The sequence below is a fragment of the Peromyscus leucopus genome, chromosome 7 (genome assembly GCF_004664715.2).
Source record: "Peromyscus leucopus breed LL Stock chromosome 7, UCI_PerLeu_2.1, whole genome shotgun sequence".
NCBI classification, from domain to species: Eukaryota; Metazoa; Chordata; class Mammalia; order Rodentia; family Cricetidae; genus Peromyscus; species Peromyscus leucopus.
The window spans coordinates 114,775,477-114,790,428 of record NC_051069.1 but is presented as its reverse complement, the minus strand read 5'-3'; the positions used below and the strand labels follow the sequence as shown (position 1 = coordinate 114,790,428).

The following is a 14,952-nucleotide window of genomic DNA, read 5'->3' as shown; positions in this document are numbered from 1 at the left end:
GGCTTCAGCATGGTGTATCCCAGGAGTTAGTGAGGCAGGAGGATCAGAAGTTCAAGGTTCTCCTTAACTGTATGAAGAGGTTGAGGCCAGTTTGAGCTGCCTAGAACCCTGCCTTAGCTCAACACAACACACCCACTCACACACTAGACTTTATCCCTCACATGACATAAGGATATAGGGGAAGGGGGGGGGGACCCTAAAATGACATTTTTTAGCACCCTGGGTCATTCTAACACAGTCAGAGTTTCAATCACTCACTGATAATCTCTCAACCTAAAACCATAAATCTAATATTAATTGCTGATGTATGTCTTGTCAGTTACATGATATTTTCATCTTAGATCTTAAATCAGAATCCCAGTGATCATCTGTCAGATATTTAATATATCAAAATTATTTTTAATGTTAAGAATGCTTTTAAACTGGGCGGTGGTGGTGCACGCCTTTAATCCCTGCACTCAGGAGGCAGAGGCAGGCGGATCTCTGAGTTCCAAGCCAGCCTTGTATATAGATCAAGTCCTGGGACAGCCAGGGCTAAACAGAGAAGCCCTGTCTAAAACAAAATAAGAGCATGCTTTTTAAATACCAGTTACACAGGTTTGTGTGTGTTGTGTTTTGAGACGTGGTCTGACTGTCTGACTGTTTAGTCCAAGCTGGCCTGTGAGTTGAGACACTTCTACCTCAGCTACCTGAATGCTGTGGCGTGAAAAGACACATGTTCAGTAGGAATTTCCCCATTCTACAAAGCCTGCTCTGTATCAAGTCGGGGCTAACACTTCGGTGAGCTGAAGCGTTCATGTCAGTGTCTTTCTGACTGGAACTCAAGTCCAGCAGCCTCCGTTTAGTCAGAATGTCCCATCAAGGCTGCCTGTAGATGACGTTTATTCCTCTGGGTTCTGTCGTTCGGGGGCATCTAGTAACGCTGGTTCAAATACAGATCCCTAGGTCACTAAGTCAGAGTTTCTGAGACTTGGCCCAGGACAGGAGAGTAGTGGGTGTTGAACCCAGAGCCACACTCTCCTAGCTAAGTGCTTTGCTATTGCGCCCCACTCTGGCCCAGGAGACTATTGCTATTTCTTTCTGTCTTTGGTCCTTTTCGTGTGTGTGTGTGTGTGTGTGTGTGTGTGTGTGTGTGTGTGTGTGTGTGTGTGAGAGAGAGAGAGAGAGAGAGAGAGAGAGAGAGAGAGAGAGAGAGAGAGAGAGAGGTGGTGTGTGTATGAGCACTTGCCAAGGCGCAGCTATGGAGGCAGAGAACAGCTTTGTGGGATCCATTCTCTCTACCTGATCATGGAAGTCAGGTCATCAGGCTTTGATGAAATTACCTTTAGCCGGTGAACCATCTCACCAGCTCAAGATTTCATTTTCGACAAGGTTCTCATGTGGGAGCCACAGACATTTTGAGCAGGGCTGAGTTTAGGAAGGCTGTAGGATGCACAGTGCCGGCCAGGCAGCGGAGGGGCCTTGGCTACGAAGTGTGGTCTGGCTGGAGCAGCACAGCATTGGTGACAGGAAGGAGGAGGAGGCAGACATGGTTTGCAGTCTAGTATTTAGTTCAGGAGCCTCCTTCAGACTATTTTTGTCTCCTGACTGGGAACTCCAGCCTCCTGAGACCTGTAACCATGTGATGAGAAATTATCTTCTTCAGCGTGTGGTCTGGAGCCCAGAACCAGGTGCAGCCAACCCTCACTCGGGGTTGTTAGGCCAGGTCAGGTTAGAACCAGGGTTTCCTTGGTGCTCACCTAACGGGAGCTGAAGGAAATATTTATTCTGTCCTTTTCCACTTCCACCCAAGCTGATTTATCCGGGTGGACAAAGTCCCGGGAAACATCTATGGCAGCCTCCTAAGGGGAAAGAGTAAAACTTAGCCTTTCTTGTCTGATATCTAAACCCAGAGCCTCACGCGGGCCAGATACATGCTCTACTGCTGAGCCACATCTCAGTTCCTGCTTAAACGTTTTAAAAAGTGTGTGTGTGTGTGTGTGTGTGTGTGTGTGTGTGTGTGTGTGTGTGTGTGTGTACCACGTGCATGCCTGATGCCTGTGGAGGTCTAAAGAGGACATTGAATCCCCAGGATCTGGAGATAGGGATTGTTGTGTCTCTCATAACATGTGGGTGCTGGGAACTGAACACTGGTCCTCTGAAAGAGCAACAAGTACTCTAAACCACTGAGCCTTCTCTCCAGTCCCTTTTTGGGGCAAGGTCTCACTGTGTAGCCATGACTGGCCTAGAACTTGCAATGTAGACCAGTCTGGGCTCAAACTCACAAAGGTCTGTCTGTACCTCCAGTGTGCATGAGACACCACAGTCTGTTCAGTCCCCACTTTTCCAAGGGAATGCTTTTGGTTTTAACGGTTTTCAAACAATCTACACTAAATGTAGAACTTCTTATAAGAATAACAAAGTGAAAAAATAAAACACACATAATTCCTGAGCCAGGGATAACCATAGTAAATATTCTATGTCTGTTCTAGTCTGTATGTGTGCAGTGAAGGAGGAGATTCTTTTTTTTTTTTTTTTTCACTCAGGAGGCAGAGGCAGGGAGGATCTCTGTGAGTTCAAGGCCAGCCAGCCTGATCTACAGAGCAACTTTCAAGACAGCCAGAGCTCCATAGAAAAACCCTGTCTTGCCAGGTGACGCCTTTAATCCCAGCACTTGGGAGGCAGAGGCAGGTGGATCTCTGTGAGTTCGAGGCCAGCCTGGGCTACAGAGTGAGTTCCACGGAAGGTGCAAAGATACACAGAGAAACCCTGTCTCAAAAAAAAAAAAAAGAAAGAAAAGAATAGAAAAGAAAAGAAGGGGTTGGGGATTTAGCTCAGTGGTAGAGCACTTGCCTAGCAAGCGCAAGGCCCTGGGTTCGGTCCTCAGCTCGGAAAAAAATAAAAATTAAAAAATAAATAAATAAAGAAGAAGAAAGGAAAAGAAAAGAAAAACGCTGTCTCAAAAAACAAACAAACAAAAGATTTATTTTTATGTGTATTGGTGTGTTGCCTGTATGTATGTCTGTGTGTGTGACAGTGTCAGATACCCTGGAATGACAGACAGTTGTGAAACTGACATGCGGGTGCTGGGAATTGAACCTGAGTCCTCCAGAAGAACAAGCAGTGCTCTTAACCGCTGAGCCCTCTCTCCAGCCTAGAGGAAGAGTCTTTTGCCTTGAGAAATGCTATCCTTGTTGGATGAGAGCTGTGCAGCATCACCTGCAGGTGCTCCTACATACAGGGCCTGTCTGCGTTTCCTTCAGAGCAGGGTCCTGAGCAGGCCACCTTGGACCATCCCCACAGACCAGCTCTGACCCCATCAGCTCCTGACAGCAGGCATGGCACTGGGGTGCTGTGGTGCTGTGAGGGCTTGCGATAAAGCCATGCTTTACTCTTTACCTGGGCTCCCATGGTGCCATGATTAGAAGAAACGGCAGGGGAGCTTGAGGGCAGCATGCAGTGAGCGCAAGTCAGGATAATTACAGTGTACATTCCAGCCCCTGGCCAAGGCCACGCTGGTGGCTTACTTTAGCCCTGTGCATGGCAGGGAAGGGCCACAGATGAGGCGTGGGGCTCTCAGTACTACCAGTTCAGAGCCTTCAGGATGAGATGTTGTTATTGCTAGCAGTAATTGTTGCCATTATTGTCAGCCCGGCCAGCTGTGAGCAGATGACAAGTGCCGAGAAGCTGGTCCTCATGGGCAGAACAGGCCTCACCTCAAGAAGGCCCTCTGTGAAGGCGAAGTCAGAATGGAACTGAGGGTTGCAGATCTGTAGCTCAGTGTCGGGCACCAGCCGAGTGTGTAAAGGCTCTGTGTTGAGTCTCCGAAACCCTTTGGGTGCTGGAGAGATGGCTCAGCCGTTAAGAGCACTAACTGCTCCTCCAGAGGACCCAGGTTCAGTTCCTAGCATCCAAATGGCGGCTCAAAGCCACCTGTAACTCCAGTTCCAGGGGATTCAACACCTCCTTCTGGCCTCTGTGGGCACTGCACATGTGATGTGTGTGTGTGTGTGTGTGTGTGTGTGTGTGTGTGTGTGTGTGTGTATGCAGACAAAGCCCTCACACACATAAAAATAAGAAAGTTCTTAAAGAATGAAAGTGAGACACCAGCATGCATGAATCAAATCTGAAGATGTTTCCCTTCACCCCACTCCCCCCACCCCTCCCCATCTCTTCCTCCCCCTGTGGGTAGAGGTTGGTCATTGAGCCTGGAGGATTGTCAGGTGCAGTGAGTTAGCCAGGACGGGTTAAGTTCTGTGGGCAGCTTCAAGAGTCAGGTATCCAGTGTGGCAGGAGCTGGTGCAGTGAGAGACATACCTGCTTGGCTTTTCCAAAAAGGGCCTGGGAGCTAATGGCGTGGAGCAAGGTGGAGGGAGGGAGGGCTTGGCTCTGCAAGCCCCTCGTTTATTATGCAGGCAGTGTGTTCTTGGCAATTGGGAGCAATGGTGGCCTAGACCGAGTTCTTTGCCCTTGAGCCTGTGTTCTAGAGGGGAAGGAGGCCTACAAGAGAATAAGCCTGCATGAAAAGTGAGATATCAGGGTCCTGTCTGACTGCAGTTTTCAAAAAGGAGCCTGAATGGTGGTACAGACCTTTAATCTCACTGCTTAGGAGGCAGAGGCAGGTGGATCTCTGAGTTCGAGGCTAACCTGGTCTACAGAACAGCCAGGGCTACACAGAGAAACCGTGTCTCAAAACAAAAAGTACTGAATATTTATAGATATTTTTGTCATTATTCCCTAAACAATACAATAAAACAACTGTTTCCATAACATTTATATTTACTGGGTATTATAAATGCTCTAGAGATGATTTAAAATATACAAGAGGCTGTATGTGGGTTAGATGCAAATTCTGTGACATTTTATATAAAGGATGAGCTGGGGGAGGTGCTATCCATGAGGGTCCTGGAACCCATTCCTTGTGGATGCTGAAGAGCCATGTGCTATCAGCTGTGAGACCCTGGTTTTATAGCTAAGGGCACACTCAGTACTTGAAATCACTTTGCAGAGGGCATTGGCATTAGAATCTGCCGTGTGGTCCCAGAGGACTTAAGTCTCACCAGCTTAAGTATTGTCCCTTGGCCATGAATAGCCAGCCCTGGCATCTGGTGAAGCTCTGGGGAACCAGCAGATAGTGTTGTAGCCATGGACCTGGTCCCTAGGAGTGGGTCGGTGGTACCACCTGTGTTCTTGGTGAGGCGTGGGGCTGGATCATTCTGTGTTCCGGACAGAGCCTAGCTCCCACTGCTGAAGATGGGGATGAATCATGGTGGAGAAGGCCAGCTTAGTCAGCACCGCATGCTGCTGTCTGGGCCCCATGCATAGACACTCCAGCTGTCTCCCTTCTGCCAACTCAGGGCCAAGGAGCACAGTGGTGCAGGGTGTGCTTTGTGCAAAGACACCTGGCTGTGGCACGAATGGTTCTGTTTACAGTGTGGCAAGGTGCTGTACCTGGCTAGGAAGTTCTGCAGGCTGCCCCTTAATATGTGCCCAAGCCCTTACTGGGAGGCATTTGGATCGGGTGCCTGGAACTTCTTGTCTGGAGAGGTCACCTTGCTAAAGGCCAGCTCCTGCCAAGGCATGGCTTTGAGCCCCTGGCTGTGGGGACAAGCCTGGGGAGAGGTGAAAGCACTGAGCCTCGGCTGTTATCCCTGGGCACTGGAGGCTGTGGAGCCATCATGCAATGGGGAGTCTGGTCTGTGGTGCTGGGGGTCCAGGCCCACCTCTCCTTTGGTGCTGTGGACTTTGGTCGCTCCGTGGTCCTCTCTGAGACTCACTTGCCTTATCTGCAATGTAAACTGGGTAATTTCAGGGGCCGTTTGAACTCTGACATCCAGTTTCAACAGGCCTCTAATACTGATGGTATCGAAAGCTAGGGTTTCATGAGGGCCTATATGGGCCTGGTGCTGTGGTAGTGCAAACACGAATGCCCTGATGCTCACAGCCACCCTCGGGCCGCTCTTAACATCCCTGCTGTCATGGGAAACAGTGGAGTCAAAGGACTGGTAAGACTAGAGTTGGAAAGCAGTAGCCCGGGGCTGGAGAGATGGCTCAGAGGTTAAGAGCACTGGCTGTTCTTCTAGAGGTCCTGAGTTCAATTCCCAGCAACCATATGGCGGCTCACAACCACCTGTAATGAGATCTGGTGCCCTCTTCTGGCCTGCAGGAAAACATGCAGGCAGGTCACTGTATACATAATAAATAAATAAATCTTAAGAAAAAAAAATCTTTTAAATTTAGGCTTGAACTCGAGAGCCCAGTTCTTGCCCCTTACCCCACATGACCTCCCTAGAAACCAGAGCAGGTGATAACAGGGGCTGGGACTCAGTGCCATCCGAACAGTGACAGTTGAATGAAGGGACTGTTGTGGTCACCTTCCTTTTTTTTGGTTTTTTGAGACAGGGTTTCTCTGTGTAACAACCCTGGCTGACCTGGAACTCACTTTGTAGACCAGGCTGGCCTCAAACTCACAGAGATCCTCCTGCCTCTGCCTCCCTAGTGCTGGGATTAAAGACATGTGCCACTACTGCCTGGCCTTGTGGTCACCTTCTGTGGTCACCAACAGACACTAGACCTACAGGGGTCCTTAGAGATCTCCTGGTTTGACCCTCCTCCGGCCACTGTACAATGAGGCCCCTAGAGGGCAAGTGATAGCCCCGGCTTCTCCTGACAGATCTGTGGACTTGTCTGGGGTAGCCAGAGGAGGTTATGGGTGGGCAGCTGTGGCTCTTAGCTGAGGTTCATAAAGGAGGTTTGCCACCATGTATGTGTGCACGGGGGAGGAGCTCGTTTGGTTTCTGGTGTGACCGAGCAGATGGACAGAGAGGCGTGTGGCCTTGATTTCCTAGTGGGCTAGTGTTTCCAATGGTGTGACTAGAGGCTTCCCTTATTCTGAAACCTGTTCTGTGACCAAGGCACTTCATAGTATCTCTCTGATCCTCATCTTTCCCATTCATAAGTAGGTTTTAATGCATACATTTTGGGTTTCAAAGGGACCAGCATGGTAGTGGGGTGAATGAATAGTAAGTGTCCATATGATTTGTTGGAGACTTGTGGTTAGTGTAGTGCCGACATCCTACCTGGGTTCTAAGCCCAGTTCAGCTGCCTGCTAGTGTGTGGCCTTGACTGAGTTTCTTTGCCTCTTGGGGTCTCAGTGCTCTTACCCTGAAGTCTCATGGGCATCCCTTGCAGGTCATGATGAGGCTTGTGTGGGATGATGCATGCAAAGCCAGTGTCTGATAGATGCTCAGAACCACGACTCCAATAATGTTTCCTGAGCACTTGATGCTGAACATGAGTTAGTCTCAGTTCCTAGTCTTTTTTATTTGTGGTGCTAGAGATTGGACCCATCGCCACATGCCTGCTGGGCAAGTGCACTGCCACTGACCTGTAGCCTCGCCTAAATCTGTAACTTTGTATTAGCATATTTGTCTGTATTACTCCTGAAACGATAGCTGATCATTCAGATCCACTGTCTCGGATTCACACAGTAAAATCTAGGTGCGAGGAAGGGACAGTGACCTGCATAAGGTCACACAGCTGGTTTCTGTGCTCTGGGTGGTTTTGTCCACCTCCGTCTGTTGCAGAGCCACTGCTCCACTTCCTGTCAGTCTCCAGAGGGACACCTTCCTCCGCCCCTCCTTTTCCCATTACTCTCCGGAGCCGGCAGCTCCGTCCGTGGAGATTCAAGCTTCGTGAATGGCTTGGTTAAGCACTCGGCCGTTAAGCGTTCATCTCTTACAATTTCAATCCAATTCCTATAAGTTTATTGGCAAGACGGGGTGCATTAGAGCTGCCAAATTTAATAGATCAAGTCCTCGTGTCTGGGATGCAGTTTCTGGGAAGTAATGGGAGAAGAGAGGTTTTATACGTTTTCATTTGGAATGTCTAGCTGTTCCTGATCCCATTACAGCCCTTGACTTAATGGCTGCCACCCCTGTCTGCTGCAAGAGCAACTTCCTCCATCAGCCTGCTTGGCTGCCTCAACCAGCCCGGGCAACTGTTTGTCTCCTCCTCCCTTCCAGTCCCAGCTTCCCGAGGTGTGCTCCCCCATCTGTTTGCTCTGTGGGTTCAGTCCCAGAGTCAACCCGGTGTGCCAGGTGTGTGGCACTTCAGATAGCTACCCTGTAACCTCAGGGAAGTCGTTTCCATCTTCCTCTGGGCCTCCCTCAGGAGCCTGCTCTTGTCGTGGGAGGGGCTGCTCTGGCCTTAGTCTTCGTTGTCCCTCGGGATAGCTCCCAGTGGGCTGCAAGACCCGGGACGTGGCCATGAGAGTGATTCAATCACTGTTCGCCTTGCCATGGGACGTGGTGGCTGAGGGAGCTGTTGCTGAAGGTCCTGGAGACACTGCAGTGTCTCCATCTGATGCTGCCTGGGAACCTCCTCCCCCAAGACGCAGCCGGCTCCTCAGGAAGCTGTCAGCACCTGCTGTGGCGCTCTCTGGCTTCCCTGAGCACTGAGCGAGCTGTAGGAGGGGGAACACTTGGCAGCAGAATTTTAGGGGACCTGTATTTGCTTTCTGCTTACCAGCTGTGTGACATTAGGCAAATGGCTTCCTCCCTCTGAACCCCAGTTGTCCCAAAGGGAGCGTGGTGATTCATTAATTTATTCTGCAAATGCCTGGTTGCCTACCTGCTCTGTTCCAAGTACCACTTAGGGGCTGGAGCCCCTAAGAAACAGCAAAATATACTTGCCTTCACGGATTTATATTCTTGTTGGAAAAGAAAGACAGTAACATAACAAGTAATTTATTACTTTAAAGAAGGTAAGTGCTCTGAGGAAAAATAAAGCAAAAGTGCTGAGAACTAAAGAGGATCCTGTGTGTTCAGGTCGAGTGGTCGAGTTCAGATCCACTGATCGTGGGAGCATTGGAGCAAAGGACTGAGTGAGCGAGTGTGACAGGTGTCTGAGAGACAGTCTCCAGCCCAGGCTCAGCAAGGACAAACCCAAGACGGCAGCCACATGCCTGGCATGTGTGAGGAGCAGGGGGAGGCCTGGACGGAGAGAACACGGAGGTTGGAGGCCCACCAGGGACGAAGGGCGAGCCAGAGGGTTTAAGGTGGTGGTCCTCCAACCTGTCCACCTTAGAATTACCTAGAAGTTTAAAAAATAAATCTCCAGCAGGGCGGTGGTGGTGCACGCCTTTAATTCCAGCACTCGGGAGGCAGAGGCAGGAGGATCTCTGTGAGTTCAAGGCCAGCCTGGTCTACAGAGCGAGATCCAGGACAGTCAGGGGGTTACACAGAGAGACTATCTGGAAAAACCAGAATCAATAGATAAATCTCTCCAGACTTGGACCTCGTACCCTGAAGGTCTAGCTGGGCCAGCCAGTGTTGAACTGTGTAGCAGAAGAGTGAGGTCCTCTGGGAGGACTGTCAGCTAACTGTCAGCTCTGCAAAGTCCAGAGGCAGCGGGCCTGCGAGCAAAGCCTTGGCCCGAGCCTGGCTCTCCGTGCTCGGATGAGGACCCTGTGTGTGCCCAGAGCTTTGGCGCAGGATCGTCTCTTCAGTGGTCTGACCAAATGCTTTGTGACTTTGCAGGGGCCCTCGCATTTGGTGGAGGTGGCCATGGGGAAGCGATACTTCTGTGATTACTGTGACCGCTCCTTCCAGGACAACCTGCACAACCGAAAGAAGCACCTCAATGGGCTGCAGCACCTCAAGGCCAAGAAGGTGTGGTACGACATGTTCCGAGGTGGGTGCTGGTGGGCTCGGGGCCGGCTCCTGGGGACCACACTCTGACTTAACTTCCCACCAGACAAGGACACTTTAGGGATGGAAGATTACTACTTCTACTACTACTACTTCCTCTTCCTCCTCCTCCTCCTCCTTCTCCTTTCAAGGCAGGGTTTCTCTGTGTAGTCTTGGCTGTCCTGGAACTCTCTTTGTAGACCAGGCTGGCCTCGAACTCACAGAGATCCGCCTGTCTCTGCCTCCCAAGTGCTAGGATTAAAGGCGTGCGCCACCTGGCTGACTTTTTTTTAACATTTGTTTTTATTGTATGTATGTATTTGCCTGCACATACGTAAGTACATGTATGCTTGGTGTGCAGGGCAGAAGAAGACATGCAACTGGAGCTGTGGATGATTGTGAACCACCATGTAGGTTCTGTAAACTGAACCCAGGTCTTCTTCAATTGCATGTGGGCAAATGCATGCACACATTTGCCCAGAGTCAGTGTATGTGGAGGTCAGAGAACAACTTGTGGGGATGAACACCTTATTTCAAGCACTCAGGAGGCAGAGGCAGGTGAATCTCTAGGAGTCTGAGACAAGGCTAGCCTGGTCTACATAGTGAGTTCCAGGCTAGCCAGGCACCGTGTTAAAAAAACCTAACAAAGCCAAGGGCTGAGGCTATAACTCAGGGATGGATTGTTTGCCTAGCATGCAGAAAGACCTTGTGTTTGATTCCCAGTGCTGCAAAGTAGGAAGACAAAAACAACATCAACAAAAAGAGTAGAGAGAGGGGTAGGCCCGAGTGGAGCCTCCTTTTCCAGACACCTTGACCAAGGCCTCTGGGTTTACCTACCATGGACTACCTAAGGGACACTGTGAGTTGGAAGAGCCCGCTTTGAGGAGTTAGTCTTTGAGCTGCTGGCTGGAATATGGACTTCAGACATACTTCTGGGAGCAGGGGGAGAGGGATGCAGCCTGTAAGAGAAGCATGGAGGAGCAGAAGCTGACTGTGGGCAGGGCTGGATCTTCCAGGGCAACCTTATGAAGAATACTGCTGGTTGGCAATAGGGTGTGGGAAATGGCTGTTCAGTGATGGGCACAGAGGGTGCTGTCCATCTGCCAGAGAAGGGTGGGCCCTTTAGAAAAGGCTTCTCAGCCCTAGATAACCTGATGATGGGCTGCAGTGGGAAGCACCCAGCACAGGGCCTGTCTTGATAGGTAGGAGCTCCACCGAGCCAGCCGAAAGGCACAGGAGATTGGCATTGTGGCTGCAATGGCCCCGGAGTTCCTGGACTGAGATGGGGTCGTGTTGGTACACCACAGGCTCAAAGCAGGTGAAGGACAGAACCAGATCTGGGAAGCCAAAAACTGAGTCTTAGCAGCCAAGAAGACAGGAGAAGGGCAGCCATTTCTTTCTCTGAGTGACTCTGTCGGATAGTGGCCCTCAGCCCTGGCTATGTGTTAGGATTGCCTCGGAACCTTTAAGGAAAATGCTAGCTAAGCTTAGTAGCTGGTGGTGTTACTTGGGAAGCTGAGGCAAGATCACTTGAGGCCAGCAGTTTGTTCTTGTTTTTAAAACAGGATCTTACTCTAGCACAAGGTGACCTGGAACTCATTATGTAGCCCAGGCTGGCCTTGACCTTGCAGCAATTCTCCTGCCTCAGCCTCCACAGGCATGAGTCACCAAGCCATTCATGTCCAGTTTGAAGCCAGCCTAGGTATACCGCAAGACCTCATCTCAATCGAAATGAAACCTTGATCCCTTGACACCATCTCCAGATTCGGGGTGCGGGCTGAGGGGTTGGGACCAGCCATGGTTTTGTTTGTTTGTTTAAAGATGGAGTCTCACTATGCAGCCTGGTTGTCCTGGAACTCACTGTGTAGACCAGGATGGCCTTGAGATCCTCCTGCCTCTGCCTCCCAAGTGCTGGAATTAAAGGCATGTGCTTCCGCCTGGCTAGCTGTGGTATTTTTAAAGCTTCCCCATTTCAGGAGAGGAAAGCGAGGCTCGGAGACTTGACAGAGGGATCGTGGCCCACCAGCGTGGTGGTGGTGGTGGTGGTGGTGGTGGTGGTGAGAGGGACAGTGGCTGAGAGAGAATAGGGGTAGGTTGGGAATTCAGAAACAGTGGGGCTCCTCAGAAACCTGGCATCAGGCAAGGCCTCCTGTCCCCCAAATCCAGTGGAGACTGTGATCTGGCATCAGCTGGGCCAAGATCATCTCCTAGTGCCAGGTCTTGGGTTCAGGGCTGAGCAGCAGACTCTTTGTATTACAGAAAGGTGAAAAGGTGGATGCCGTGAGGCCCTCTCCTCAGGACTCCTCACATCTTCAGCCACATCCAGGCTTTTGAACAGCTCTGTGAGGAAGGCTGGTGGCCAGGAGTCCCTACTTAGAGATGATAGCTTTAAATACAGAGCACCTGGGGATCTAGCTTTGGTGGCTGAGTTGGCACGTGAGCTCTTTCCACTTCTTCAGGAGGCTTCCCGAGATCAGCCTCCCCTTGGCTTACCCCAAGCAACTCTGCAGACCCTGAGAGGCACTCGTGTGTGTGTGTGTGTGTGTGTGTGTGTGTGTGTGTGTGTGTGTGTGTGTGTATATGTATGTGTGTGTGTGTGTATATATGTATATGTGTGTGTGTCAGTATGTGTGTGTGTGTGTGTGACCTGGAGCTTCAGTCAGTACTGCTTTGTCCCTCCAGACAAGTCCATGAGCCCTCAGCAACTGGTGTTCCACAGGCCATGGTCAGAACAAGCGCCGACCCTGAAGACTAGCTGCCTGTCAGTCCCTACAGTGTGACCCTAACTTCGTTGTATGTAAAACAGATGTAACAATAGGGAACGGGCTCGGTGGTCCCATGGTAACTAGACAAAGGGTATATGATGTCTCAGTGTCCTCCAAGGATTGACCTCAGGCCCTTTGTCTCTTGGGCTCATTTATCCAGCCATTGCTCGGTGAGTACTTAGCAGTACTTAGCTCACAGCCAGCCTCTGAAGAGTCAAAGGTGGATAAAGTAGGGCCCTTCTTTTACATAGGTTTGCACAGGTTATTTATTATATGTATTTATTTGGGGCATGTGTGTGTGTGTGTGTGTGTGTGTGTGTGTGTGTGTGTGTGTGTGTGTAATGGCTTGCATGTGAAAGTCAGAGGAGAGCTTATGAAGATCAGTTTGTCTGCCATGGGGGTTCTCTAGGCATAGAACTCAAATCGTCAGACTGGGCAGCAAGCACCGGTATCTGCTGAGCCATCTCCAGGGCCTGCAGTCACTTATGCAAGGTGCTTTGGGCAAAGTCCCAGGCTTGTGCTGGCTTCTGTGTTCTGCCGGCCTTTCACTCCTGGCCCTGGCCACACTCCCTCATACCCTCTCTGTGGACATGCCCTTCCCGCTGCCCTCCTCCATGAGGACAGTCCCCGACTCTCAGAACTCAAGTCAGACAGCGAACCCTCCCGAATGCCTCCCCACCCGCAGGGCCAGGCCGGGTCATCCGGCGACAGGTTCAGCACCTACTGCCTCGCCGTCCACGTAGACTAGAGCGGCTGTAGGGCTGGGAGGAAGGACAGGGTCTCACTTGCTCTGTACTTACACAAACTGGCACAGTGCCTGGTCCACAGGGAGGATGCGCGTAGCGAGTGGTTGAGAGATGAAGGGCTCAATTGAGCAAACCAGCGCGGGCTCGGGGGCAGCAGGGTACTGGGGAAGGAAGGAGGAGCTTGAGGGATTGGTACTTCAGGTCACAGAGAGCACTACATGTCATGTAGGGGAGGGAGCAAGGTCCCTCCGAGCAGAGCCTGGGCAGAAGGTTCTCAGCAGCGTCCTTCAGGGGCACCAAGGAATCTTAGCAATTATAATGACGCGCTCTCTCTCTCAGAGGAATTAAAGCAGAGCCTGGAAAAAGTGCATACCTATAATCCTACCACTCAGGAAACTGAGGCAGGAGGAGGAAGAGCTTGAGATGTCCAGGGCAACACAGTGAGTTCTAGGCCAGCCAGGGCTACATAGTGAGATCCTGTCCAAAGGGGGAAAATGCAAGTGGAACCTGAGAACCACCCCTGGTGATGCAGGCCTGTAATCCCAGTCTGAAGCAGGAGGATCCTAAGTTCAAGACCTATCTGGACTTCTGGGAATCTGAGAGGAGTGGATTGCTTGTCCATAGCTGCCCCATGCTTCTAAAGTGAGTTGGGTGGAGAGATACCAGCCAGAGGCTAGGTAGTATGGAGTTCTCCCACACTCGGCCATTCACTCAGGGCCCCTCGTCTGGGATCCAGGCTCAGCCCTCCTGCCAGCTGCAGCGGTACTAGGCCCAGAAGAATCCTGAGAAGGTAGGCCATTAGTGTCTGTAGTCCCAGCTGGGCCTGACAGATGGGTGCTTCTCCAGCCCAGGAGCCTCCTCACTGGAATGAATTCTCTGACAGCCAGTTCCAATCCCAGAGGACTAGCTGCTCTGCAAGGAAGCGTCCCCGCGGCAATGGCCACTTACTCAGCCACCTGAAAGCGGAGCAGGGCTCTCCACTCACCACAGTGCAGGCTAGGTGCTGCTCCTTCCCTGTCTCAGGCTCAGTCCCTACCCCTAAGGATGGAGCCGTTAGCGCTGTCCAGCAGGCTTGTCAGGAGGGAATAACTGTGGCTGCTTGGTAGTGCTGTCGGGGGCTGGGAAGAGGATGCTGAGGCTGCCCAAGGCCTGTGACTCTAAGGTACCAGCAGGATTGAGACCACGTCTCAAGGACTCCCCATTTCTTGTTCTATTAACACTTTCACAGCAGCCCCGCCAAGGGGGAGCTTTTCTCCCCATGTAACGGGGAGAGACAACCCTGGAAAGACAGCAGCTTCCTGTGGCCATGTGCTGCTGGGGTTGAGCTAGGTCTTCTGGACTCAAGAGCCCGTGGCCTTTGGAAAGGTGTAGGCAAATGTCCAGCCCTACCTCTCTTCTTGTCTAGGGATCACCTTCTCTACCTTACTCAGGCTTTTGTTTATTTGGAAACAGGATCTAGCTATCTGGCCTAAGCTGGCCTTGAACTCTTTTTTTTTTATTTTTTATTCTTTTCCTTTTTTTATTTTATTTTTTTGAGACAAGGTTTTTCTGTGTAGCCCTGGCTGTCCTTGGAACTCGCTCTGTGATCCGCCTGCCCCTGCCTTCCAAGTGCCGAGATCAAAGGCGTGCACCAGCACTGCCCTGCCTGGCCTTGAACTTATGCTCAAACAATCCTCCTGTGTCACCTTCCATGTAGTGAGGACTGTAGGTACACATCCCCATGCCTGGTTTACTCACCCAGTTTTGACTGATACCTTTCCTGCTGAGAAACAC

At 51.0% G+C, this 14,952-nt stretch overlaps 1 protein-coding gene across 2 annotated transcripts in view; it reads left to right on the top strand.

Annotated features, from left to right (window-relative positions):
- Zmat5 (zinc finger matrin-type 5) overlaps positions 1–14,952 on the top strand; it is a 30,024-nt gene that overhangs the window by 5,216 nt on the left and 9,856 nt on the right. The window contains exon 2 of one of the 2 annotated variants that reach the window (XM_028870644.2): positions 9,519–9,672. In XM_028870644.2, the coding sequence (XP_028726477.1) occupies positions 9,546–9,672 (127 nt within the window). In that variant the 5' untranslated portion in view covers positions 9,519–9,545. Of the gene's footprint in view, positions 1–9,518; positions 9,673–14,952 lie in introns of those variants that run through there. The other variant, XM_028870645.2, reaches the window with a different exon arrangement.